Consider the following 25156-nt stretch of genomic DNA (forward strand, 5'->3'; position numbering starts at 1 on the left):
GAAGGATCCCTTGGATATTTTTGGGCGATCAACCCAACTGAAATCTGCATCCCATACCTGATAGAAAGAGGCGCAATCCTAGAGAGCATGGAGGACAGATTTGGTTTGATTTTGATAGTGTTGACATGAGCTTTCTGCAATAATTTTTCTCCGCAATAAATTTTCTTTCGTGGGCAGAGCATTTGAACAAGCTTTCCATATGAAGTGCTTGATTTTTCCTGGTACATCTACCTTCCACATTTTTTGCAAAACCTGTGAGCCTTGTTAGAATTTAAGGTTGAAGCCACTTCTTTATTTTCTTTTGCACACAGCCAATGATACCCCATGCTTACTGAGTAGGAGCCATCTTTGCTCCTTGGCCAATATAAGAAGTCAGGTTGCTTGGTGAGTCCTAGTGGAATGGACTTGATTTGCTCGGCTTCAAAAGGCAAAAAGGTATTGTCAATAATGTGTGAGTTCCATCCAAACGCGAGTGGATCAATTAGAGTCGAGATAGTTGTTGAACTAAGTGTAGGTGATGGAGGTGACACCACTCGGCCTTGTGACTCTCCAGGCAGCCAGTTGGATCCATAGATCTTGATTTGAGAACCGTCTCCCACTCTCCACTTGGCACCCATTAAAATGAGTTTTCTAGCACGTAAAATGCTTTTCCAAGCAAATGACCCTGATTTCACCTTTGCCTCAAACACACTACCATTAGGGAAATATTTGGCTTTGAACACCTTAAAGAAAAGAGAATTTGTGTCATGCACTAGCTTGGCTAACATAGCTTCGTTGAACTTGCAAAGATCTTTGAACCCCATGCCTCCATCCACCTTTGGCTTACATAAAGTCTCCCAATTTTTCCAATGAATTTTTTCTCCGGTCACCCCTTTGCCCCCACCAAAATTTATGGATCATCATTTCAATGTCTCTACAAAGACCAACTGGCAAGTGAAAACAACTTATTGTAAAGGTGGGGATTGCTTGCACCACTGCTTTGAGGAGAACTTCTTTACTGGCTTGTGACAACAATTTTTCCTTCCATCCTTGGATTTTCCCCAAGGTAGTCAATACCGTACTAGCCGATATGTACCGTACCGGTATGTATACTGGTATCGAAACATCAACGTTTTGTACTGGTTTAAATACCGGCCATGTACCAGGCATACCGGCCAATTTCGGGCAATACCAGCCGGTACCAGGCATACCGGCCATTACAAAAAAAAAGTTTTTTTTTTTTTTTTTTTTTTTTTTTTTTTAAGTTTTGTAACTTTTGAATTTTTGTTAAGGAAAAATGGTAACTTATTTGCATTAACTTATTAGTATTATTTGTTTTCTTAGTATACAATGGTAACTTTTAAGCTTTCTATTTTTTATATTGTGTTTTTTTTTTTTAATTGATACTAAAGTCTAAAATTATGAATAATTAGTTCTAAATTGAGGAAATGTTTTATGGTAAATTTTTATATTTATAATACACACACACATACATATACATATATATATATATATATATATATTTATAAATATAAAAAATAGCGGTAAACCTGAAACGGTACACCGGTATTGACCGGTATCCAAAATATATTGTACTGCTGGCCAAACCGGTACAGCCTCCGATACGGTATTGACTCCCTTGATTTTCCCCCACACCCTCTCCTTGATGAAGTTCAGACTGGCACTTCTGTTTTTACCCACCACTGCTGGAAGGCTTAAATATTTTTCATATTCCTTAATCTCCGAAACCCTAAGAAAATTTTTTATATCATTTTTTACTGTCATGGATACAGATTTGCTAAAGAAAAGAGTGGTCTTTTCCTTGTTGATACACTGCCCTAAAGCTTTCACATATAGGTCAAAAATTTCTTGGATGGCTTGAATATCACTTATCTAGGCACAACAAAATAGCAAACTATCATCAGCAAAAAATAAGTGAGAGATTTTTGCACCATACCGGCAAAGGGAATACCCCCCCTAATTTTGTCTTCATTCACAGCTTGTTGGATGAGAGCATTTAGGCCTTCTAGGCAAAGCAAAAAGAGATACGGTGACAAAGGGTCACCATGTCGAAGGCCTCTTGAAGGGACAATATTCCCTTTTAGTTCACCATTCACTAGGATGGAATAGGTAACAGTGCTGATACATTCAAAAATCAGATTTATCCATCTTCCATTGAAACCCATCTTTTCCATCAGTTGTAAGAGGAAAGCCCATTCCACTCTATCAAAAGCCTTGCTCATATCGAGTTTGAGCCCATAGAGCCAATTTTGCTTGATTTCTTTGTTTTCATGTGCTGAAGTGTCTCAAAAGCAACTAATACATTATCTAAAATTGCTTTGTCAGATTAAAAATCACTTTGAGATTCAAATATAATATTAGGTAATATGGCTTTTAAATGATTTGCCAACTTGGAATCAAATGTCTAATAAGGAATTGACTTACAAGTAAACGGAATCGTTTTTGACATTACCCTACAGTTATGTCGCATACCATAATTTCAAGTTCAAATAAAAGATTGCTTACTGATTATATAATATTTTATTAATATAAGAGTCAACCTGTGTGAATGGGAATGAGAAGAAAAGTTACAGAAACTTCAAAGCTCTATGTAACAAAAACATGATTCTCGAGAACCCATGCTTTTGTCGTGGATAAACCCTCCATCTGAACAAAGTTTTCTTTAGTTTGACATTGAGGTGTTTGGTACATGCACTTAAAAACTAAAAATTGTTGTTTGAAAATATGTATAGAAATACATGTGAGTAAAAAGTGTGTGAAAATATATATAATGTTATTTAAAAATTGAAAATTGTTATTTGAAAACATGTACCAAACACCTATTCTTTCATTTTTCTCTTTTAGAAAACGAATTAAATAAGAAAAAGTCTGGTGCCACAACAAAAGGCACAATTTGTGTCACAACGGCGAGTTGTGGTTGGTAGAGAGGTGTCCCTTCATAGACCCACCATCACCCCTCCACCAACCACAACTCGCCCATGTGGCGAGTTGTGGCACAAGTTGTGCCTTTTGTTGCGGCACTAGAATTGCTCATTAGATAATTGGGTGAAAACAAACAAATGGTGAAGGACTTCGATTCTTTCAATGCATACTAGATATACACTTAGTCTGAGTTAGTCGGACCCTTTCCCACCAAGTACCTATCCAGAACAAAAGGGCTCAACTAAAACTAGCAAGCATTATTGTATAGTGTCAAACTACTGTAAAATAATCAGTATTTATAATAAGATTAACCTTAGGGTTATATTAATTATATGTAATAAAGTCAGGAATACTATAACAGTTTTTTTTTTTTTTTAATAACCTATATAATATCTAAAAGCTAGTAACATTTATTATTGCTATGTTTTTGTTGAATTACATCAGCAATCATGTTATCATTTTCTTTCTATTTGTTGGTTACAGTTAGCTCAACTGGTAAAATTTTTTATAATTAAATAAGAGATTTGAATTTAATCTTCACTTACAACAAACAAAGGGTGAAGGACTTTGATTCTTTCAATGTTTACTGAGATATACACTTAGTCAAACCCTTTCCCACCAAGTACTTATCCAGAACAAAAGGGTTTAATTGAAACTAGCATTATTGTATTGTGTCAAACTACGGTAAAATAATCAGTTGAAACTAAAGATAATATAATAATAAAGACTAGGACAGTATGATATAATCGGATTTAGCCTTTAACCCATGTCTATAACATCCCCTCCAACTGAATGGCTTAAAATCCAGTACATGAAAGAATAAGCTCGGAGGTTTCTTTTGAAATCGCACTTTAATTAGAAGAAGAATAAGGAGGTGTGTTAATTCCTTTTTAAGTGTTAGTCCCACGTTGGTAAGAATAATAATCTTATTCAGAAATTTAGTCTCACATTGAAAAGAAAAGAAATAAGGAACTATGCCAGTTCTTATAAATAAAATGGTGGCATAGCCTTTGTAGTCTGTATGAGAGTTGGAAGACAAAACATTTTCTAGGTAGAGAGCCAGGGACTAAAATTTCGTTTGGTGGGTAAGTAACTAAGTATGAGTGTACATGTAAATTTGACATTAGAGATTTGGTTGTTGTCACCTATGCAATTAAAGATTAATTAATTTATCACCATCAATTTTCGGTGAATATTTTTCTTTATGACATTCAACATCAAAATCATCATCAAGCTACAGTTTGGCAAAATAAAATTTAACGTCATTATTAAATAATCAAAATCCAATTGAGAATTCCGTAGTCCATATGTACTCAACATTCATGGTACAAAAACGACTTTAACGAGCAGTGCTTTCATTGACTTGTGTTGCAGATGAACTTGGCAAGTTCCCTTCTTTCATACTGGACTGGGAAGACTTCCCTTTCAGCTTCTAATTTTCTTTATTGTGGCCCAAGGCTGCATAATTAATTTGAGACCTATATTCTTCAAGTCAGTGGCCATTAGATCATAGGCTTCAACTTTTGTATGGGATTTAAAGATTTTTGTAGAAAGTGGGAGATCGAATATGTCAGACGAGGTCTGTTGTCCCAAATCCAATCCCCATTTTATTAGTTCTTCTCCAAAGAAGCCACCCTTTTCAAGCCATTTAGATTGTGAGGAGCTAGGAGTCGCTTCACCATTAGTACGAGTTGTAGTGTAGGTCCATGCAGTGCCTCGCGTGATGAAGTACGCCCTATCAAGTGGCTCTCCCTCACGAACAATGTAGATGCACTCTTCGTAGGAGACTGGCTTCAGACAGTCGCATATCATTTTCAACTCTGGTTCGATCATCTTTTCACGAAGCACTGGCACCTAACATATAATAAGACAATTAAGATGAATAATGACAACAAATGTTATATGAAATAATTATACCTTAGGGTTATATTAATTATATGTAATACAGTTAGGAATACTATAACAGTTGAAACTAGGATAATGTAACCTATATAATATCTAAAAGCTTCTTCTCAAAAAAAAAAAAAATTATATATATATATATATAAAAGCTTGTAGCATTTGTTGTTGCTACGTTTCTGTTGAGCCACATCAGCGATCATTAATGCATTTTCTTTCCATCCTTATATGTATGTTAATATATACGATATTGCATTATGTCTTTACGCATTTTCAAAACTAATTGTAACTTACCAATTATGATAGGATTATCACTTTTTACTACCATAATTTTACACATTCTAGAACCTAAATGTAATTTATAATAAAAAAAATAAATGTATTAAAAAGAGCTTGGACGAAGACACCATTTATTTATTTTTAGTTTATACTCACAAAAAATCCTATTGCACCGCTGTACTCATATATGTATGCTAATGTAGTATTCAATGTCAAGTTAAATGGTCCAATTCCGCTCCTACTTAGAGAACCATATGTCATTTTCATCAATTTCAAGAAATAGAGATAATAAACATCCGCCTCAGTCCGATTTGTTCCATTTAGGTCCAATTCGGTTCACTTTAGTTCATTCGATTCATTTTGGTCTATTTGGTCCATTATGGTCCAGTTCAGTCTAGTAAGTCCAATTCATTAAATTCATGAAAATGAAAAATATAAATAATAAATAAAGTACCAATTAGTTTAAGCTCTCTCTAAAAAAAACTAACTGATGTCGTGATCTGATGATAAAAAACTATCATCAAAAGTGGACATCATAGTTTGAAACTATCTCTAAAAAAGAAAAATGTGGGTCTTTATTAACTGGTAAAAATAAAGACTAGAACATAACATCGGAGCAAGAGGTTTTAAGTTTGATTATTATCTCCTCCACTCTATCTTTCATTTAAAATCTCGTGTTGGGCCTCACCTATTAAATGCAGTTTCTGCCCACACGTAAGAGGGTGTTAGAACTTAGAAGTATATGATTAAATGAATATATTTATCATATGTCAATAGTTTAAACTTTTAAAATAATCAGTAATATAACATCACAAGTGTTTTTGAACTTTTGAATGGTTGCCTCCTGTGATACAATGATTCCATAAATGCACGCACCACAATCTGTAAGACTGTAACGTTGTGGCAAAACAATGACTTTAGTTCTACTCTGTAACCGATTAACTCTTCAAAAGTAGACACATTTGTTCATGATGAAGAGATGTCAATAAGCAGTCACAATATCCTAACGATAATAGGTCTTAGCTTGAACGAGCAGCGCTTTTGATTGACTTGTGTACCTGATGAACTTGGTAACTTCTCATCCCCGCCGCTCAGGGCCGTAGCTAGCTTTGGACTATTTTTTTTTAAAAAATATATATATATATATATATGTATGTGTACTAATTTTAACAATTTTATTTTAAAAAATTACATTTTTTCCCTTAAATAATATCATTAATTCTTTTAAGAGCAATACTATACACAAACTTTTTTACAACATTTTTACAAACTGTTTTGATAGCAAATTCATATTGATTCGCACATGGACCCACCACTCACATTGTAGCGCTAGTATTATCCTCATTTTAATGACTATAAAAAAATTTATAAATTTAAAATCTGAAACAAAGTATACAAGCCCCCAAAAAAATAGCTAAACAACAAATATTACCAATAAAAAAAAAAAAAAAAAAAAAAAAAAAAAAAAAAAAAAAAAACCAAATTTAAGGACTCAATTTCGGATAACTACTATTTTATTCAAATGTTTGCTTTATTCTTTTTTTTTTTTTTTTTTTTTTTGGAGAAGAATTTTCTATTTCTATTTGAATTCAAATATTTCAAACACAAACTCTAACAAACTTAAGCTATTATCTTTAACAACATATACATTCAAACGTTGGTTGGTTAATTAAAGTTTTTTTTTTTTTTTTTTAAATGCTTGGTTTAACCCTAATTCTTTTATCTCTCTCAGGTTCACGTACACACAAACTTTTTGGATTGCATTGAAGAGTCATTGGAATGGAATATTAGATAAGTTCAGGGTGAGAGACTTTACAAGAATTATTATATGTATTAAACTTCACATAAAGTCGTTGTTATCTAAGAAACTGTTGTAAAAAAATTTCTTTTGTAATAGAAACTATATTTCTTTTGTATACAATTATCGTCATTATTCAACTAGCCTTTGAGCACGCGCTCACACGCGTGCTCAGAGGCTCTTCTATTTTTTGGGTAAGGGTTAATTTAGAACATTTATTATAATTTAGAATTATTACATTTTTCAATCACAATAAAAAAACCTAGGGGGTGTGATAAGTGTCATGTGTGGAGAAATAATTTTCCAATCACACTCCTAGATTTTTTTGTGATGAAAAATTATTGTGATTGGGAAATTATTTCTCCACACATGACACTCATCACACCCCTAGGCTTTTTTTTTTTTTTTTTGGTGATTGAAAAATGTAATAATTTCAAATTATAATAAATGTTTTAAATTAACCCTTACTCAAAAAATAGAAGAGCCTTTGAGCACGCGCTCACGCGCGTACTCAGAGGCTAGTGCTTATTAGTGTTGCTTAAAAAAACGGTTTAGGTTTCATATCAATCCTTAATTTTATGTTCGGAATTTGCAGAGTTAAATCCAATGTTTCAAAATAAATTCTGGCGTCCGTTCCCATTTTATATTGAAACAGAATTTTCCAACACCTGCACAATCTGGTGTTCTGTTTCAAATTGAATTAGAAAAAAATAATAAACACAATATTTTAATAATAGAGTATTGAGTTCTCTATTATTTAAACTAGTATGTAACCTCGTGCGGAGGTGACTAGTGAGTAGTATTTTCAATATTTAGTTACTAATTTACCATTTTTTTTTAAGAGTTTTAATTTATAACGTTTGCTACCATTTCTTATTCTTAAAATCACAATCAACTCAGAGTTAGAAAATAACATAACCATATGGGTTCGTAACATTCAAGTCTTTTATGTATATCTTCATATAAGATTAATTAACTCAAGTCATTAAAATAATACATATACAAATGCTAAAATATAGTCAATTAGTTATTTATAATCTTTGCAACTTTTTTTTATTCATATATCCTATAATATATTTCAAAAGTACCTATAATTTATTCAGTGGTATTATAAAATAAAATGTTATATAAATACCCTTCTATCAATTATAAAAAAGAAGTGGCTCAAATAATAATTAACCACACAAACACAAAGGTTAACCATAAAGATTGGCTGGGATATTAAGTTAGCCTAATTTTATATACTTATCTTTTTACTTTACATTGTTTACAACATGACTTCTTTTTATTATGATACAATGAATTTATATTTTATTTTTTATGAAATACAAAGAATTTATTTAATGTTTATAAATTTTAAACAAATTATGAAAAACTATTGAAAATGAACTGCGAGTTTTTTAGAATATAATATAGTAAAAAACTTTCATTTACGGTTATATATTTGAGTTAATGATAAAATTCTCTAGGAAAATTTAGATAATTTTAAATGGATTGTAGGGTTTAAATGGATTGAAAACACTTTTAAATAGTTTAAAGTTTTTTTAATTGATCAATAAGTGGTTTAAATTATTTTAAAAATTACATAAAATTAGAGAACTTTATTTATTTATTTTTTAAGAATTAATGTAGACATTTTATTACTCAAACCATGGCTAAATCAAAAGCCATATTACATTATACTTGAGTAGGTAAGGAAGCAGTCCATGTTTTCATCCCCTTTATAAATCTTTAGCTACTCTTGCTAGAGCATGCATGTCTGTGCTATTTCCTCCTCTTTTAACGTGTACCAAGCTATATTTGTTTAAAGTCTTCATACCAGTTTGTGTATCTTCTATTAGGGTTGTAAACGAGTTGAGCAAAGTAAAATATATAAAGTTCATATTTGTTCACTATTCATTTTTTTTCAAACAAGATCCAAGCTAGAACTTATCACCAAATAAGATTATATGTTTAAATTTGGTTCATTTGCTTATTGAATAAGCTTGAACTTATTTGACTATTCAAATAAGTTACGTTGATACTCACCATTTCATTAGAAATGCAAGAGCCTTTTACTTTTGATCAGATCTCACTATCAGATTTGAATTTATTGAGTCAAATTTCATTTATAATTGGCTCTTAGTTTGGATGGTGATATCCTCCACAGATGCTTGCTTTTTTTCTTATGTTATTCTTGTTATTCTTTGTAGATTTAGGAATGTGACCATATGGTCATTATCCGTCAAGGTGTGCAATTGGATACAATTGGGTGATTGTCAGCAGCAGCAACTGTTGATCTTTGGTGGAGGTGGTGGGTTTGGAGCAGGTGAGGTGCAAGTTTTGTCATAAAACTTGTGAAGCCTTATCCTAAGTACTTGCGAAACGTGTGGCAGCTACACTTTGCAAAGTAATCTACACTTTGTGAAGCCTACACTTTGTAATCTACCCACAAAGTAATCTGCTACCATGTTTGCAAAGTAATCTACCAAAAAGTAATCTACACTTTGTGAAGCCTTATCATTATGTTTGTGTAACTTTATTCATAATATCATCTTTGCAACCGCAAAGAATACGTAGCCAGACCACCATTTGAGAAAGCAAAAGAAGAAATCAAAACAATAAGAAACACTTAACTAGAGTTCTTGAACCTTCACATAACAACTAGCTTTTAACTAATTGCATACTTGTTTTCTTCACCATCTAGCTAGTGGCAATTGCGGTATGGAACATTATATTTCTAGCTTCTTTTTTTTTTTTTTTTGGGGGGGGGGGGGGGGGGGGATAAAAGATAGAATATTTCTAGCTTTTGAAATTAACTAGAGCATGCGTAGGACAATGAAAGGTATATGATGCAAGGATGCTTAAATATTTTAGAAATATTTTGCAAAAAAAAAAAAATTATATTTTTAGAAATAAAATAATTAGTTAGCTTACCAAGGAAGCTAGCTTATAAGTGTCTGGAAAAAATAAGTGCTTGAAGTAAAATTGATTTGGACTTCACAGGCGGTGGGAATTTGGATAAAATCCAAGTCTACATTAGCCTCACTATCTTAAAAGAGCAATAACTTTATAAATACAAGAATGAGCTCACTTCAAACTAATGTGGGACTTACATAAGTGTAAGGACAGTATTTGGATTAGACCCAGTATGGGATTGAGTTTAAGCCTAACAAGCCCAAACAATGAATTTATAGAGCGTTGGTGAAATAACTAGTTTTACTTTAGAAGATGGACCATAAAGTTGTTGAATTAAGTTTGTTAAACACAAGTAAAGTAAGAAATTCTCTCCTCGGCATAGCCTGAGAAACTTATCTTATAATATCTTGATGATGAACACAGTTACAAGAACTCACAATGTTATTGCCTAGATTTTATGATTTTTTCTCGATCCCCTTTTAGGTTACCTTCCCGTGCTATATATTACAATCTTGGTGTTATATCTACCATACACGTGCAGGTTGGATTCTAGAAGCTCTTTCTTGTCCCATCCAACACCTTCCAGAATCATCAAATAGTAGCTGTAAGGTTGCTTGGTCACTGATCAGGTATCACCTCCATATTAATGCAGCCAGAGAGTTAGTTGGGAGGCATTAAATGTGGAGGTAGCAACTTTTTGAAGATATTATTGTGGTAACCAGATTCAAAGAATCATGTATAGGCAAAATATAAGTATAAAATATAAATCAATGCATAAAAATTTTAACTAAGCTATAACTTGTCAAGAACATTTTAGTTTAATTGATACTTTTTGGTATTTTGAAATAAGACGTTCAATTGTCAAATCATCCTCCTCCTCATATTGTCAAATTATATCCACAAAAAAAAAAAAAAAAAAAAAAAAAAAAAAAAAAAAAAAAAAAACAAACAAATATTTTAGCGTTTTGTAATTGTATGGCTATTATTTCATTGGATGTATTGGGATCCAGATAGACCTCCTTTGCTCTTTGATTTTATTTAGAGCTTGGCTACCTAATTCGTCTAAAAAAATTGGCTGTATACGTCAACCAGCCAACTCCATATATTCTTTTTTTGGATTTTTATAATAAAAATATCATTATTACCTATATATAAAAAATAAAAAATAAAATTTTGACATGGCCGCATTTTTCTTTTCTCTTCAACTTCAGAAAAACCTTACAAGTTACAAGCTTAATATTTGGTAGATTATGACTACTCTTGATTACTTCTTAATTTTTTTTTTTTCAATAATTTGAGAGTTATATTGGAGAGGTGAAATTTGAACCTTATATGTCTTGAAAATATAAGTGTCAATCAATTGAACTACAAGGCTCTTGACTTACATTTTAGTTGTAAAAAATAAGAAGGTAAATGGTTAAGCCTATCTTTATATACTTAATTTTTTACCTTACAACTTGACTTCTTTTTATTATGATACTTTTTATTTTTTATGAACTACAATGAATTTATTTAATTTTTATAAATTGTAAACATATTATGAAAATATATTGAAAATGAATTTTCGAATTTTTAAAATACAGTATAAAAAAAAATCATTGAAGGCTACAATTGAGTTAATAAAAAAATTTGCTGAGAAAATTTAGATAATTTTAAGTGGATTGTAGGGTTTAATGGATTGGAAACACTTTTAAATGAGCTTACAATAGTTGTAATTGAGAAAGAAGTGATTTAAATTATATTAAAAAAAAACATAAAATTAGATATCATAGCTGGTGGCATTAATATTATCTCGCTCATCAAGGCAAACATTTTTCTTTCCTTTTATTATCTCGGATAATTATTTCAAGCCTAGCCTTATCAGTTCCACAAAAGAGGACCCCATTAAACTGGAGCATTTGAAATTTTATTTTAAATGCCACTTTACACAAAAGCATGTTCTAATTACTAATTAGAATCCAGTGGAATTATATAATAGATTATATTACATAGGTTTACAGTAAATAGCTTTTTTTTTTTGGTAAAGAGGAAATTTCATTAAAACAAACTAAAGGCTACCAGAGACAGAAGGAATAGCCCTGATACAATACACACCCTCCTTATCCGCACTAATATGATCAAGCAAGTCCACAGGAGGGTCCTGATACACATAATAACAACAATCTTGGAGCGCACCTCTCCTAGCTAAAAAGTCAACACAACAATTAGCTTCACGATAGCAATGCCCAATCCGAACTTGGCCAAATTGGGATATCAACTGTCTACAATCATCAACAATAGGCATAACAACCCGGTTCGAATAATAAGGATCTCTAATAATATCAACAACTGCTTTGGCATCAATTTGAATATCAACATCTTGAAGATGCATGTTGTGACAAAGGTTGAGGCCATCACGAAGAGCCCAAAGCTCAGCTATAAAGCTTGTGGTGACTCCGATGCATCTAGAGAAGCCACCAAGCCAATCTCCACGATCATTCCGAACGATGCCACTGCAGCCAGCTCTACCAAGATTCCCTAAGGCTGATCCGTCAATGTTTAAGCGAACCCAACCAGGTGAAGGCTTCTCCCATCTGATCCAGACCATCCTTCTGTTACCTGCAATTTTAGGATTCAAAGCACAATGCAAAAACTCAAGAGCTTGGAACACCGCCTCATTGTGAACACCAGGCCGAAAGTTTTGGCCTCTAAACACCACATTATTCCTTTCTTTCCATAACAACCAAATGACAAAAGGAAAAAGAATTCTCCACGGTGGCTGATTGGGCACTCTACACCCATGATCTTTGCAATTCTTTTCAAGCCAAATGTGGATGCTATCCTCAAAGAAGCTGCTGTTTGGCTGAAACCCCAGGCTAGTCCAAGTTGTTTTTGCCATCTCACAGTCCCTAAGTCTATGAATAATGGTCTCAACTTCCCTTAGATAGATAGGGCACCTATCCATCTCACTAAGGTGCCTTTTAACAAGGCAATCTCCCACCCCAATGCTATTATGCAAGCATTGCCACATGAAAGATTTAATACGCGGTAAAGTATCCACCTTCCAAACCCAACAACCCATAAACTCCTCTTCCTCCTCACTGCATCTAGTGGCTAAAGAATACGTTGATTTGAGCTCAAAATCCCCATGCTTATCACCATTCCAAATCAACCTATCTTCCTCAATCGAAGTCCCCAAATCTTGTACACCGTATTGCAAAGGCTAATGGGACGATAATTCCCTAAACTTTCCGGGCCCGCAATTTTAGGAATTAGAACAATATTGGTTCTATTGAGGTACTCGGGAATTCTACCTTCTTCAAAGATAGACATAACTTCATTCCTCACAGATTCCTTTACAGTGGGCCAAAACCTTTGGAAAAACCCCGCATGGAGTCCATCCGGACTAGGCGCTTTGAACGGTTTGAGAGCCCACAAACCCTCTCTGATTTCATCATCAGACACCGGTAAATTCAGGCTGCCCTTATCCTCTTCCGACAAAACCACTTGCCACCTAGAGGGTTGGGAAATATGTAAAGGAGAGGAATCAAGGGTAGTCGAAAACAATTTACTAAACCCTTCTCTAATAAAAGATATAGTCCCACCCTCACTAGTAATCCATTCTCCCATATCATTTTTTATACGCGAAATACAGTTACGCCTTCTCCTAACAATTGTAGACATATGATGAAAGGCAGTGTTTCTATCACCCTCAATTAGCCGATTAATGCGAGACTTTTGCACCCACAACTCCTCTTCCTGACAAAGAATCTCATTTAACTCTTTATGCAAAGATTTCTCCAATTCCACCAAAGAATGAGAAGGAGTTTCAGCCAAAGCTTTCTGGGCACCATTCAGCCGAGCTAAAACTCGCTTCTTCCTCCCAAAGATATTTCCAAAGTGGTGCTTATTCCAATCCGAAGCCTTCCTGGAAAAACAATCAATAGCCACTTGGAGAGGTCGATAAAGCCCCCAAGCTTCCGAAACAATCCCAGGAAAAAATAGGTCAGACAACCAAAAGCTTTGAAATCTAAATGGCCTAGGAAGACGAAACCCAATACTCGGGTTGGGTTCGAGAAGCACCGGGCAATGATCAGATGCACATCTTGTAAGATGAGTCACCTTCACATCGGGGTGAGCAGCACACCAGTTTGGATTAGCAAAGAAACGATCAATTCTTTCTTGGACTAACGAATTAAAATTACGTCTGTTAGTCCAAGTAAACCGAGGCCCAGTGAATCCCATATCTATCATGTTGCAATAATCAAGACAGTCTTTAAAAAACAAGGACCTATTTGAATTAACAACTCTAACCCCAAACTTGTCCCCAACAGCAAGAATTTCATTAAAATCTCCAGCTATTATCCAAGGTTTCTCATGCAGGTCAGCAACATTTTTAAGATTGTTCCACAATATGCATCTTTCATGGAATCTAGGACTGGCATAAATAGCAGAAAAAATAAATTCAAGGGAAGTTGAGATTACCTTCACTAAAACGTGAATCTCCTGCTCAGATATAGCTAACTGAGTAATCTGCACTTTATCAGAGTTCCAGAGAAGCCAAATTCCACCAGGGAAACCACTCGTGTTTGAATGGATGGCTCCATCAAACGGCAACCTATCCGAGATATCCCTGGCTCTATCACCACCAATTCGAGTCTCCATAACAACCATAATAGCTGGATCATGACAATTAACCAGTTCCCTAACATGATTTTGAAAAGAGGGCTTTAAGGCTCCTCTGCAATTCCACACAATCATACTCATCATTAAGCAATATAAATGACACAGACAAACCATTAGATGGACGGGCCTATCCCGCTTCCTTCATCAGATGCTGGAAACGGTTCCCATACAAAAGGGATACCGACCCACTCACTGGTTGTAGATAACCAAAACCCACAAAAGGCAGAGCAACCCGTTAAACAAAGAGCTATTCCAGCAACCAAAACCCACGAAAAGTGGAGCAACCCGCCATACAAAGCCAACACACCAGACCCACGCAAAAGCAAAGAAAATCGCCTCCAAAATGCCAGATGGGAATCGTCCAATTTCAAAAAGAGACCCACTTCCGTGAAGCATCCAAAAAACAGAAGAAACAAACACCAAGTATCTACACTGAAGCCAAGTAGACCAAAGAAGACGGCTAATGTGAAGTTTAAGGGATAGAAAGACAGGTTAGTGAATGCTGAAATTGGGTTTAGATTCAGGGAACTGCAGAAAGTAAAGAGAAACCCACGAAAAAAGTGGGTAGAGAAGACCCTCACGAAGGAGGTGAAGACGCGCCACACGGAGGTGGAGAAAATCCACACAGGGAAGTGGAAAAGCGCCATACGGCGGTGGAGATAACCCACACAGGGCGGTGGAGGAAGCCACTCGGAGGTGGAGGACAAACCCACACGGAGGTGGGAGAGAAAGAAAAATTATTGGAATTGATAAGTTTATGTAAATAGCTTTTAAGGTTCCATATATCCTACTAAAAAAAAAAAAAACTTCTTACACCCACTGACGCAAATTATGTTCAAAAATTCCTACCCACGTTAAATGAGCAGAGTGCTGGATTCCAAAAGTCATTAAATGAGTTCCTTTCGCTGATGCAAATTGAGTTCCTAATTCCTATCGACATTAAATGAAGCAAATTGAGTTCCTTTGGCTGGATTCCAAAAGTCATGAGTGGCGCGCTGTATTCCATATCAAATGGAAGCAAAAGTCTTGCGCAGAGCCTCACCCATTGAATAAAGCAACCAATTTGATAAGTCATTCTCGGCGTTTCGTTTAGGTATCTTTCTCATTTCTTCGTACTATTTGTGAACTGTAGCATTTTGTGAACCTGACTTTTGAAACCGCGTGAAGTAGAGTCATACATACATCCAGGGCATTAACTGTGACAGCAAAAGAGGAAGAAAAAAAAAAAAAAAAAAAAACCCAAAAGTTCATTGTTTTCTTAAACTCTTCACAGAACACAGCAACTCTCCTCACTCCCAAGTTCCAGCTCAACTTTTTGTGGTGTCTCTCTGTTTACTTCATTTTCCATATTTTTCTCGTTTCCACAAGTGAACCATGTCGATTGTCCTGGAGGCTGTCGCGGGCGCTGCTTTATCTGCTTTCTTTGATGTGCTGCTTGACAAGTTAAGCTCCCCTGATTCGTTGAAGATCTTTCGGCAAGAGAACGTTGATGCTGACCTCAAGAAGTGGAAGACAATTTTACTGGAAATCAGTGAAGTTCTGGATGATGCAGAAGAGAAACAGATAACCAAGGAGTCCGTGAAGACCTGGATGGGTGAGCTCGAAGACTTGGCTTCTGATGCGGACGACATCTTGGACGAGTTTGCTACTGAAGCTTTGCGACGTAAGGTGAATGCAGAAGAACCCAGCACAAGTAAGATACGAAAGTTCGTCCCTGCTTGTTGTGTTGGTTTGAATCCAAGTTCTATCATGTTTAATGCCAATCTGCGGTCCAAGATTAAAGAAATCAATAAGAAGTTGCAAGAAATTGTTACACGGAAGAATGATCTGAAATTGGAAGACTTTGCTAGGGGAAGGACTAGAACAATAACATCAAGGGTGCCCGCAACTTCCCTGGTTGAATCTCATACTTATGGCAGAGAAGAAGATAAAGAGGCCATTATCAAGTTGCTGAGTGATGAATCGGGCGGTGCTCAATTCTCTACGATTTCCATACTTGGTATGGGAGGACTTGGCAAGACGACTCTTGCCCAACTAGTCTACAACGACGATAAGGTGGGCAGTTATTTTGATGTGAAAGCATGGGGTTGTGTTTCTCAAAATTTTGACATTTTAAGAGTGACAAAAGAAATTCTACAAGATATAACTTCTGAGACTTGCAATGATGATAGTTTAAATTTAGTTCAGCGCAAATTGAAGGAGCAATTATCTGGCAAGAGGTTCTTGCTCATTTTGGATGATGTTTGGATTAAAAACTATTCTGATTGGACTACACTATGTCTTCCATTTGTATCTGGGGCTCCTGGAAGTAAGATTCTTATCACTACTCGGGAAGCTAATGTTTCATCAATAATGGGCGCTACTCATCCATACAAGTTGAGAGAGTTGTCAAATGATGCTTGTTTGACCATGTTTACACAACACGCACTGGGGACGTCAGATTTTGTTGAACGTCTAAAAGTTGAAGAAAGTCAAAAGATTTTAGAGAGGTGCAAGGGCTTACCTTTGGCAGCAAAGGCTCTTGCAGGCCTTCTCCGCACATACGATCGTGATGAGTGGAAAGATGTACTAAATGGCAGGATATGGGATTTGTTAGAAGAGAAAACTGATGTTCCTTCAACTTTACGATTAAGCTATTTGTGCCTCCCTTCCAATTTAAAGAAATGTTTTGCCTATTGTTCACTATTTCCAAAGGATTATAATTTTGAGGAGGAAGAGCTAGTATTGTTATGGATGGCAGAAGGTTTGGTTCGAGAAACAAAAGGAGAGAAGCCAATGGAAGATCTTGGTGATGAGTATTTTCGTGATCTGCTCAAGAGATCATTTTTTCAACAATCAAGCAGTTATAGATCACTCTTTGTCATGCATGACCTCATGCATGATTTAGCTCAATGGGCAGCGGGAGACTTTTACTGTAGGTTGGAGGATGCAAAAAGTTTGATGACTTCCCCAAAGATATGCATTCACGGACTTTCCTTCTGCTATCATCAAGATTCATAGGCAACTTAACAAATTCTGATGCTATTTGTTTGTTGCCACAATTTAGATGCTTAAGGGTATTATCTTTAAGTAGATATGAAAACTTTGAGTTACCAAGTTCAATCAGTGATTTGAAACATCTAAGATACCTCAACCTTTCTTATGCTAAGATTACAAGTTTACCAGAATCAACAAGTTCTTTATACAATCTACAAACATTGATATTGAAAGATTGTTCCAGTCTCACAAAATTACCAAAAAAAATTGAAAATTTGGTCAATCTTCGACATCTCGATATTACAAATGCAAATTCAATTATAGAGATGTCAATGGGAATGGCAAAATTAAAGAGCCTACGGACGCTAACTAATTTTGTTGTGAGGAAAGATAAGATAGTAGACTTGATGAATTTAGAATCTCTTGGAACACTTTGTATTTCCCACTTGGAGAACATGCTTGATGCAAGAAAGGTCAATTTAAAAGGTAAGAGGAATTTAGATACATTGGTGTTGAAATGGGATGATGATTTACAAGATGCAGGAGTTGCGACAGATATTCTTGACATGTTAAGACCTCATGGAACGATTAAAACACTTTCCATTAAGGGTTATGTTGGTGCAAAATTCCCATCTTGGTTAGGAGATCCTTCTTTTTCTAATATGGTGGACCTAAGGATTGAGAGGTGTGGAAAATGCATGTTCTTACCTGCTTTTGGGCAACTACCGTCTCTGAAGTGCCATATTATTAAGAGAATGGATGGGGTCCGAAGCGTCGGTCTTGAGTTTTATGGGGAACATTGCAAGCAACCATTTCAATCCTTAGTGAAACTTTACTTTGAGGATATGCATGAATTGCAAGATTGGAGTCCTTGCAACCAGGACTTCCCTTGCTTGCATGAGCTTTCTATCTCTAATTGCCCCAAATTGGAGTCCTTGCAACCAGGACTTCCCTTGCTTGCATGAGCTTTCTATCTCTAATTGCCCCAAATTACAAGGAAAATTGCCCCATCATCTCTCGTCGTTGAAAAAACTCTCCATTTTTGCATGTGGGCAATTGGTTGTTTCAATTCCAAAGCATTCAATGCTTCAAGTATTACAAATTGAGGGATGTAAAAAGGTTGAGCATGGGCCTGTGAAGGTAGAAAAGCTAATAATAGGAAATTGCAAGGAGTTGACATCTTCGTGTGAAGATGGGCTTATGTCCCTTGTAACACCAGATATCAAAATCAATTCGTGCCAAAGTCTTGAAAACATCAAGTTGAAGTTTACATTAAGGACACTAACAATCAAAGGCTGCAATGCTTTAGAATCCTTGGAATTTGTGATAGATGAGGGAGGGGCTTCTTCAACTTCTTCTTTATTGATGAATGAGGAGAATTTTAGCTGCATTGGTAACAACAATGCATCTCTTCTTGAGCACCTGGAAATTTATAATTGTCCCTCCCTAAAATGCGTATCAACAATAGTCGACCTAGCTGCCATGCTTAAATACCTTGATATTAAAGAATGCCCAAATCTAACATCTTTATCATCAAGAGACACGTTACCTACCACCCTTAAAGTCCTTAGGCTAGCGTACTGTCCAAAACTGGAGTCAATAGTAGACAAGTTAGACAAGGATACGTTACTTGAAGATCTTTTAATTTATAGTTGTGAAAAGCTTAGTTGCTTACCGAGAGGCCTACACGAACTCTGTCACCTCAAAAAGATTGATATATACAGGTGTAATAGTCTTATCTCTTTAGGAGATTTTCTCCCCACCAACTTGAGAAGTCTTGAAATCGAATACTGTGAGAAACTGGAGGCCTTGCCGAGCAACATACACAACCTCAACTTTCTGCAATATTTATCAATACGTGACTGTCTAAGTATCGTATCCTTTCTGGAAGAGGGTTTCCCCACCAACCTAAGACAACTTTGGTTGTCAGGGGCGAATCTCTGTAAGCAAGTATTTGAGTTGGGATTGCACAGGCTCACGTCACTTACATATCTCTGGATTGCTAATGGAATTATGGATTCGTTTCCAGAAGAGGAAGATGGGAAGACGATGTTGATGTTGCCTACATCTCTCACTACCCTGAGGTTTAATAATTTTCCAAATTTGTTATTCCTCTCCTGGAAGCTTTTTCAAAACCTCTCTGCACTTGAACAAATTTACATCGCTGAGTGCCCTAAACTCGCGTCTCTCTCAGAGAAGTGTTTTCCTCCCTTGCTTCAGCGACTTTATATTTATGATTGTCCTGTGCTGAAACAAAACTGCGAGAAAGACAAAGGGATGATGTGGTCAAAGATTGCCAACATCCGTTCGGTTATAATTGATGGTGTGGAGCAGCAGAAATAATTTTGCAAAACAGAGAGATCTTCCTTCCAGGTACAACGTTATTTTGTTTCATAATATTTCAGTTCAAGAATTTTTACGATTATACAATAAAATCCTCTCAGTTTGTGAATTTAAACAATATAATTTTAAAAATTCAAACCCTAACCCAAGCTAATTCTTGCAGTGTTGCAGTAGAGTCTAGCTTCCAAACTTGAAGGAGGTATGTAAATTTTGGCTCGCATATGTTAAATTTTTTTTCTTCTTTTAACAATTGAATATAGGCACCTTGAATTTTTTGCACATCTCTTGTACTTGTAAGTTATTTGAATTATATGAAACCTTTATTCCTAAGGGCATATAGCCGTTCGATGAAATGCCTGAAATAGATATTGTATTGTAAAATTTGAGAACCTTTAAATATTAAGGATCCCATTTGCACAGCAGGATGATTATTGTACCATGTAATGTGATGATTGCAGGTTACATATCATGTTGAGGAACAATGATAGGTGGATATGCATATAATGGCAGGATGGCTTTTTATGAATATGATGCCTGAGCAGCATGTCATTTTAACCAAAGATCATGCCTTACACAGATGATCAAAGTATTCTTACCTGTGTTGCAGATGGCAGGTATTTCATAATATAAGTCTAATCAAGTATTCAATCTACATTAGCCAAAAATAGATTTTCATGTAGTTCCAGTATTAGAAAATATTTACTTTTACAAGCCAACCAATCAGGACAAAATAAGAACAAACTTTTTTTTAATCAACACTTATTGTTAGTTCAAAGAGCCCTCTAATAAATCACACTTTTTTCATTGGTTCCAAAGCAATTTTGGTGTGCAATAAAATATCATAGGTTCATTGTAATGTGAAAAGACCTTATATTAGAATGAAATAAACTAACTTGACTATTCCAATAACTTATGTTGATCTTTACCATTTCATTAGTTTGAATCAGATCTCACTATCAGATTTGAATTTATTGAATAAAATTCCAGTAATAATTGGCTCTCAGTTTGGATGGAGAGATCCTCCATGGATGCTTGTATTTTTTCTTATGTTATTCTTGTTATTGCAGCTACTACTTGTAAATTCAGGAATGTGACCATATGGTCATGATCAAAAAGAAACGGCTGGGAATCATTCTCTAAGAAGCTATAAACCTACTGTGTGCAATTGGATACAATTTAGTGATTGTCAGGTGTGGCAAGAGTTGATCTTTGGTGGAGGTGGTGGGTTTGGAGCAGATAAGGTGCGAGCTTTGTTAGACAATTTGCGAAGCCTTATACTATGTACTTATGAAAGGTGTGACAGCTGCACTTGTACTTACGAATATGTAAGGGGTTTACAGCCTTTGTTGTGGATCGATGACATGAAGCTGTGAGATACATGCTGTTAAAATATTGTTGTGCTGTGTTCCTAATCTTCTAAGCCCTGGTTTCATCAGGCTGTTGGCAATGCTGTGACAGTGCTTGATTATAGTAAGAAAATGGAGCAGCTTTGTAGGGAGGCTTACTTGTTAAAGAAGGACCAAGTTATCAAGCTGAGGGAAGTATTAGAGGCTGACAAGGATGGAAACTTCTGGTTATGCAGTATGTGATAAGAGATGAAGTTGGAAAGGTTCATGCTTGTTTGGCAAGGATAGAATGGGTAATGCTGTTACTGCTGGATTCTTTAGCTGCGAAAAAAATTTCAAATCCACTGCCTTCCTCCTCCTGTTGAGACAAGCTTTGCGGCCATGAAGCATATGGGAATTCAAAGTGTTTTTGTGCTTTCAACCGGCAAATAGCTTGACAAACTTTTGAAAACAGACAAAATCAAGACTGGGTGAGTGCAGGTGTTATTGGTGACCTTCAAAGTCTATTAACCAGTGTAAGAAGTGTTGGCTCTAATAGGATTGATCCCAGAATTCCTTGTCATGTCAGGCACCATGCAAAGATGACATCAAATTGCTATATGAATGTCTTTTGTTCCTCTGCTGGTAGGTAGGGGCTCTATTTTGGTCCTGTTTGTATCAAACATTTTGCTGTGTTTGTGTACTGTCTCCTTTGTATCTAACTTATGTTTTGTTTTGTGCCTAATCAAAGTTACAAGTTTGCACTATATAGTAAGGGATGCGATTGACATGCAACCAGTTTGACCAATTTGTTGGAAGATTGTTTTTTGAAACCTTAGTTTCAGGATTAGTAATCAAACAGTCTTGGCTTAAAAAAATCATTCAAACAGCAATACACATTGTACTTGAAATCGCAGCTTTTTGATCAACCACTATGGTGAGCACGGTAATTTACTATATAGTTAGACCATCAATATATTTTTCCCCTTCTAAATTTTTCTTGATAGTGTTAGCACAGACATTTCAGCGTTTGATTTGTTCATCTAGCTCGAATTCATTTCAAGTTTTCAGCTACTCTTTGATGATGGATGTTTGCATTCATGATGGGCTAATTAGTAATACCCAGCAGTACATTGATTTGTTGGATTCTAGGTGAGATGATCACATTAGCTGAATTTGGGTATCTGGTAAAAATAATAAAAACTTCTTTCATAGCTTCTCATCATTGTTAACTCAGAAGGCTAACTGGAATACATAATTTTGATCAATAAGGAAGACACAAATTGAATTTCTCTCTATGGGATAATGGGTTTAATTTTGATTATGGGTTTTTTATTTCAAACTTCTCAGAGTTCATGTCCATTTTCTGCAATTTCACAAAAGACCTATGAAAGAAAGGCAAGAAGGAGAATAGAGGTGTACTCTGTAATTGACAAATATTCCTCTCAGTTTGCACGCTCAGCCATGTTCAGGTTATTAATAGTTTCATCTTTTTTTACTTATGATCGATCTTGATGAATTTTGAGGCACAGATTATAGTATTATACCCTTCCACTACACTACCTGAGCCATCAATTTTAACTTTTTTATTAGTTCCATTTAGTTAACCTATATTATTAGGAGGTACTTTTCTGCTTTTTTTTTAATGAAACAAAACAGCCTATTAGCAAGGATACATTCCCAAACACGAGAATAAGATATAATTTTGAGAAAAAAAGAAAAATAAATTATATCAGGGTGAATGTATAGAGTTGTCCCATAGACTAATTATATGATAGATACGAGTTTTAGATAGAAATGAGAAACTTTGGCTTCATATTTCTATTTCTTTGATCTGGATTGTAAAGGTCATTATAACCCAACATTGATTTTTGTAAATTTTACTAAAGTAAGATAATAATTGTCACTGAATTTTTCATTGAAAATTTTTAGGATAGTTTTTCATTGGTTGTACTATTTAAAGGAGGCCAACCTGTTAATTAATATGTGCTAAACCATTGAGAACATGGAAAAAAATCCACCGTTATTTGCTATCACAATATTGCAGTTAAAGAATATGTTGATGTAGATTACTTAATCCAACAATATACCCAAATTGAAAGAACAAAATCATCTTCTTTCCTCCATGTGTGTATTTAGACAATATGACTTTTAAATTTTGAACCTTAACCTCTTATTAGCTAATTCTTGCGGTGGGGCAGTAGAAGCTAGCTTCTGAACTCCTAAAAGCTTTTCTTGAATTTCAAAAGTTGGAGAAATGTAAAATTTTGGATTATGTTATGTACGTTCATTTTTTCTTCTTCTTTTTGAACTTATGGCATTGAATTTTTAGCTCATCAACATCTCTTATAGTTTGTAAATTATTTGAATTGTATGAACCTCTTATCCCTAAGGACATGTAGCTGCTTGATGAAATGACTAAAGGAGATATTTTATCTTGGAATTTGATTGATTGCAGATTATGTATCATGTTATGGAAGATGATGACTAGTGGAAATGCACAAAATGACAGGATAGCTTTTTAATAAGATGCCTGAGCGGAATGTAATTTCAACCAAAGATCATGCTTTTGAGGATAGTCAAGCATTGTCACCTATGCTACAGATGGGCAGGTATTTCATTTGTTCCAAATCACTATCACCCCACCATTCCTTAACTTATGCTGATTTTTTTTTAAAAAATATTTTTTAGATAGCTGTTGTATGATGAATAAGGAAGCAAGACACTTGTTCAATGACTTAATGGATTCTGAGATCTTGGTTTTACTAATTTAACCATTGCTGCTTCTTAATCTCATTTTTCACATCGTTTTCATTTTCTCTCAAAAATAATAATTTTCTTTCTTTTGTGAACTATGGACTTTTTTAATTACAACATTTTATTCATTTTAGCTGATACATGCTCAGATTTTTGGAAGTGGAGAGCAAACTAAATTTCTTGTCAAACACTAATGACAAGCTTATAAGTTTCCTATTGAGCATTGGAGTCCCCATATATTTCAGCTCATAATTTTAGCTGAGACTTGCTCATATTCTGGAATGGAGTACAAACCACTTTAATTGTTGATAATGTGGTCACATATGGAGGCTTTCCAATAGAGAATGAATTCTTTGCTCCATCAATCATTTCCTTGATTTTTTGCCAATTATCCTGAACTTTTTAAAATTAGATGACTAGTTAATTTCTAGTGTGGTTTGCTAATGGAAAGTTGTAAATGAAAGTCCTTTGGAATTTTTGCATTGTGCTTTTTAGGGGATCTCTCCTTTTTTATCTCATTAATATCTGTTATAGGTTGTATTTGAACTAAAGTTTTTTATTTTTATAATCAATTTTAAACTTGATCAATACGGAAGGCACATTGATTGAGTTATGTTCTTTGGGATAAGAGTATAATTTTGATTGTGTGTGTTTTCCCCTCTTAGATCTCATGACCATTTTTCAGGGATTTCACAATGGAAACATGAAAGGAGGCCCAAAAGGAGAAGGGAGGTTGGACCGTAATTCACAAATATTCTTCTCAATTTGTACCTGCTCTATATGTAAAGCTGATTCCACTTCAGGTTGTTTACTATTATCACTTATTTGTATCTGTTGTCCATCTTTACTTGGTTAATTCTTCAGGCACAGATTAAACCTTCCCACTATACTACCATCAATGTAACCTACTTAATAACTCCATTCAGTAAACATATACTAAAAGGAGGGCTTTCTGCAGCTATTAAATGAAACAAAAATGCATTTTGTTATTGGGGGTCTAAACGTTCAAGGGTGTTTTACACATTATTTGAACTTTCAGTTTATATCATAACCCAATTTAAAAAATGAGATATGAATCATTTGTGATTAACATAACAATAGAGCAAAACATATTTGGGAAAATCCAATAATTTATTAGTGGTATAAATAAGTGGTACTCAAATAAAATTAGGTGTAAAAAAAAAAGTACCCTAACACTGGGTTTGAAGAGCAGAAAAGAAAAAAGGAACGCGGGTAGCAACTATATTCTTCTGTGTAGTGTCAGTGGGTGGATCCATTATTTTGGCAAAAAGTG

At 34.8% G+C, this 25156-nt stretch overlaps 2 protein-coding genes across 16 annotated transcripts; both read left to right on the forward strand.

The window, feature by feature from the left end:
• Positions 1 to 15835: 15835 nt before the first annotated feature.
• Positions 15836 to 17461, forward strand: LOC115961202 (putative disease resistance RPP13-like protein 1). Its single transcript, XM_031080220.1, has one exon. The coding sequence runs from the start codon at positions 15836 to 15838 to the stop codon at positions 17459 to 17461; it is 1626 nt and encodes a 541-aa protein (XP_030936080.1).
• A 926-nt stretch (positions 17462 to 18387) lies between these two features.
• LOC115959221 (putative disease resistance protein At3g14460) lies at positions 18388 to 24864 on the forward strand. 15 transcript variants are annotated; one of them, XM_031077542.1, is made up of 8 exons: positions 18388 to 19810; positions 19944 to 19979; positions 20239 to 20394; positions 20848 to 22051; positions 22177 to 22257; positions 22456 to 22577; positions 23564 to 23717; positions 24548 to 24864. In XM_031077542.1, exon 1 carries the CDS (start codon positions 18521 to 18523, stop codon positions 19778 to 19780), a length of 1260 nt encoding a protein of 419 aa, XP_030933402.1. In that variant the 5' UTR covers positions 18388 to 18520; the 3' UTR covers positions 19781 to 19810; positions 19944 to 19979; positions 20239 to 20394; positions 20848 to 22051; positions 22177 to 22257; positions 22456 to 22577; positions 23564 to 23717; positions 24548 to 24864. The 15 variants fall into 15 exon arrangements, with proteins under 15 accessions (XP_030933402.1, XP_030933401.1, XP_030933404.1 ...); XM_031077541.1 differs by having other exon boundaries at positions 20848 to 22042; XM_031077544.1 differs by having other exon boundaries at positions 20848 to 21754; positions 21857 to 22257.
• The last annotated feature ends 292 nt before the right edge of the window (positions 24865 to 25156 follow it).

This window comes from Quercus lobata, chromosome 9 (genome assembly GCF_001633185.2).
Source record: "Quercus lobata isolate SW786 chromosome 9, ValleyOak3.0 Primary Assembly, whole genome shotgun sequence".
Taxonomy (NCBI): domain Eukaryota; kingdom Viridiplantae; phylum Streptophyta; class Magnoliopsida; order Fagales; family Fagaceae; genus Quercus; species Quercus lobata.

Coding starts and splice junctions, on each gene's coding strand:
- LOC115961202 (XM_031080220.1), top strand. CDS start 15,836: ATGTCGATTGTCCTGGAGGCTGTCGCGGGCGCTGCTTTATCTGCTTTC.
- LOC115959221 (XM_031077548.1), top strand. CDS start 18,521: ATGCTTCAAGTATTACAAATTGAGGGATGTAAAAAGGTTGAGCATGGG.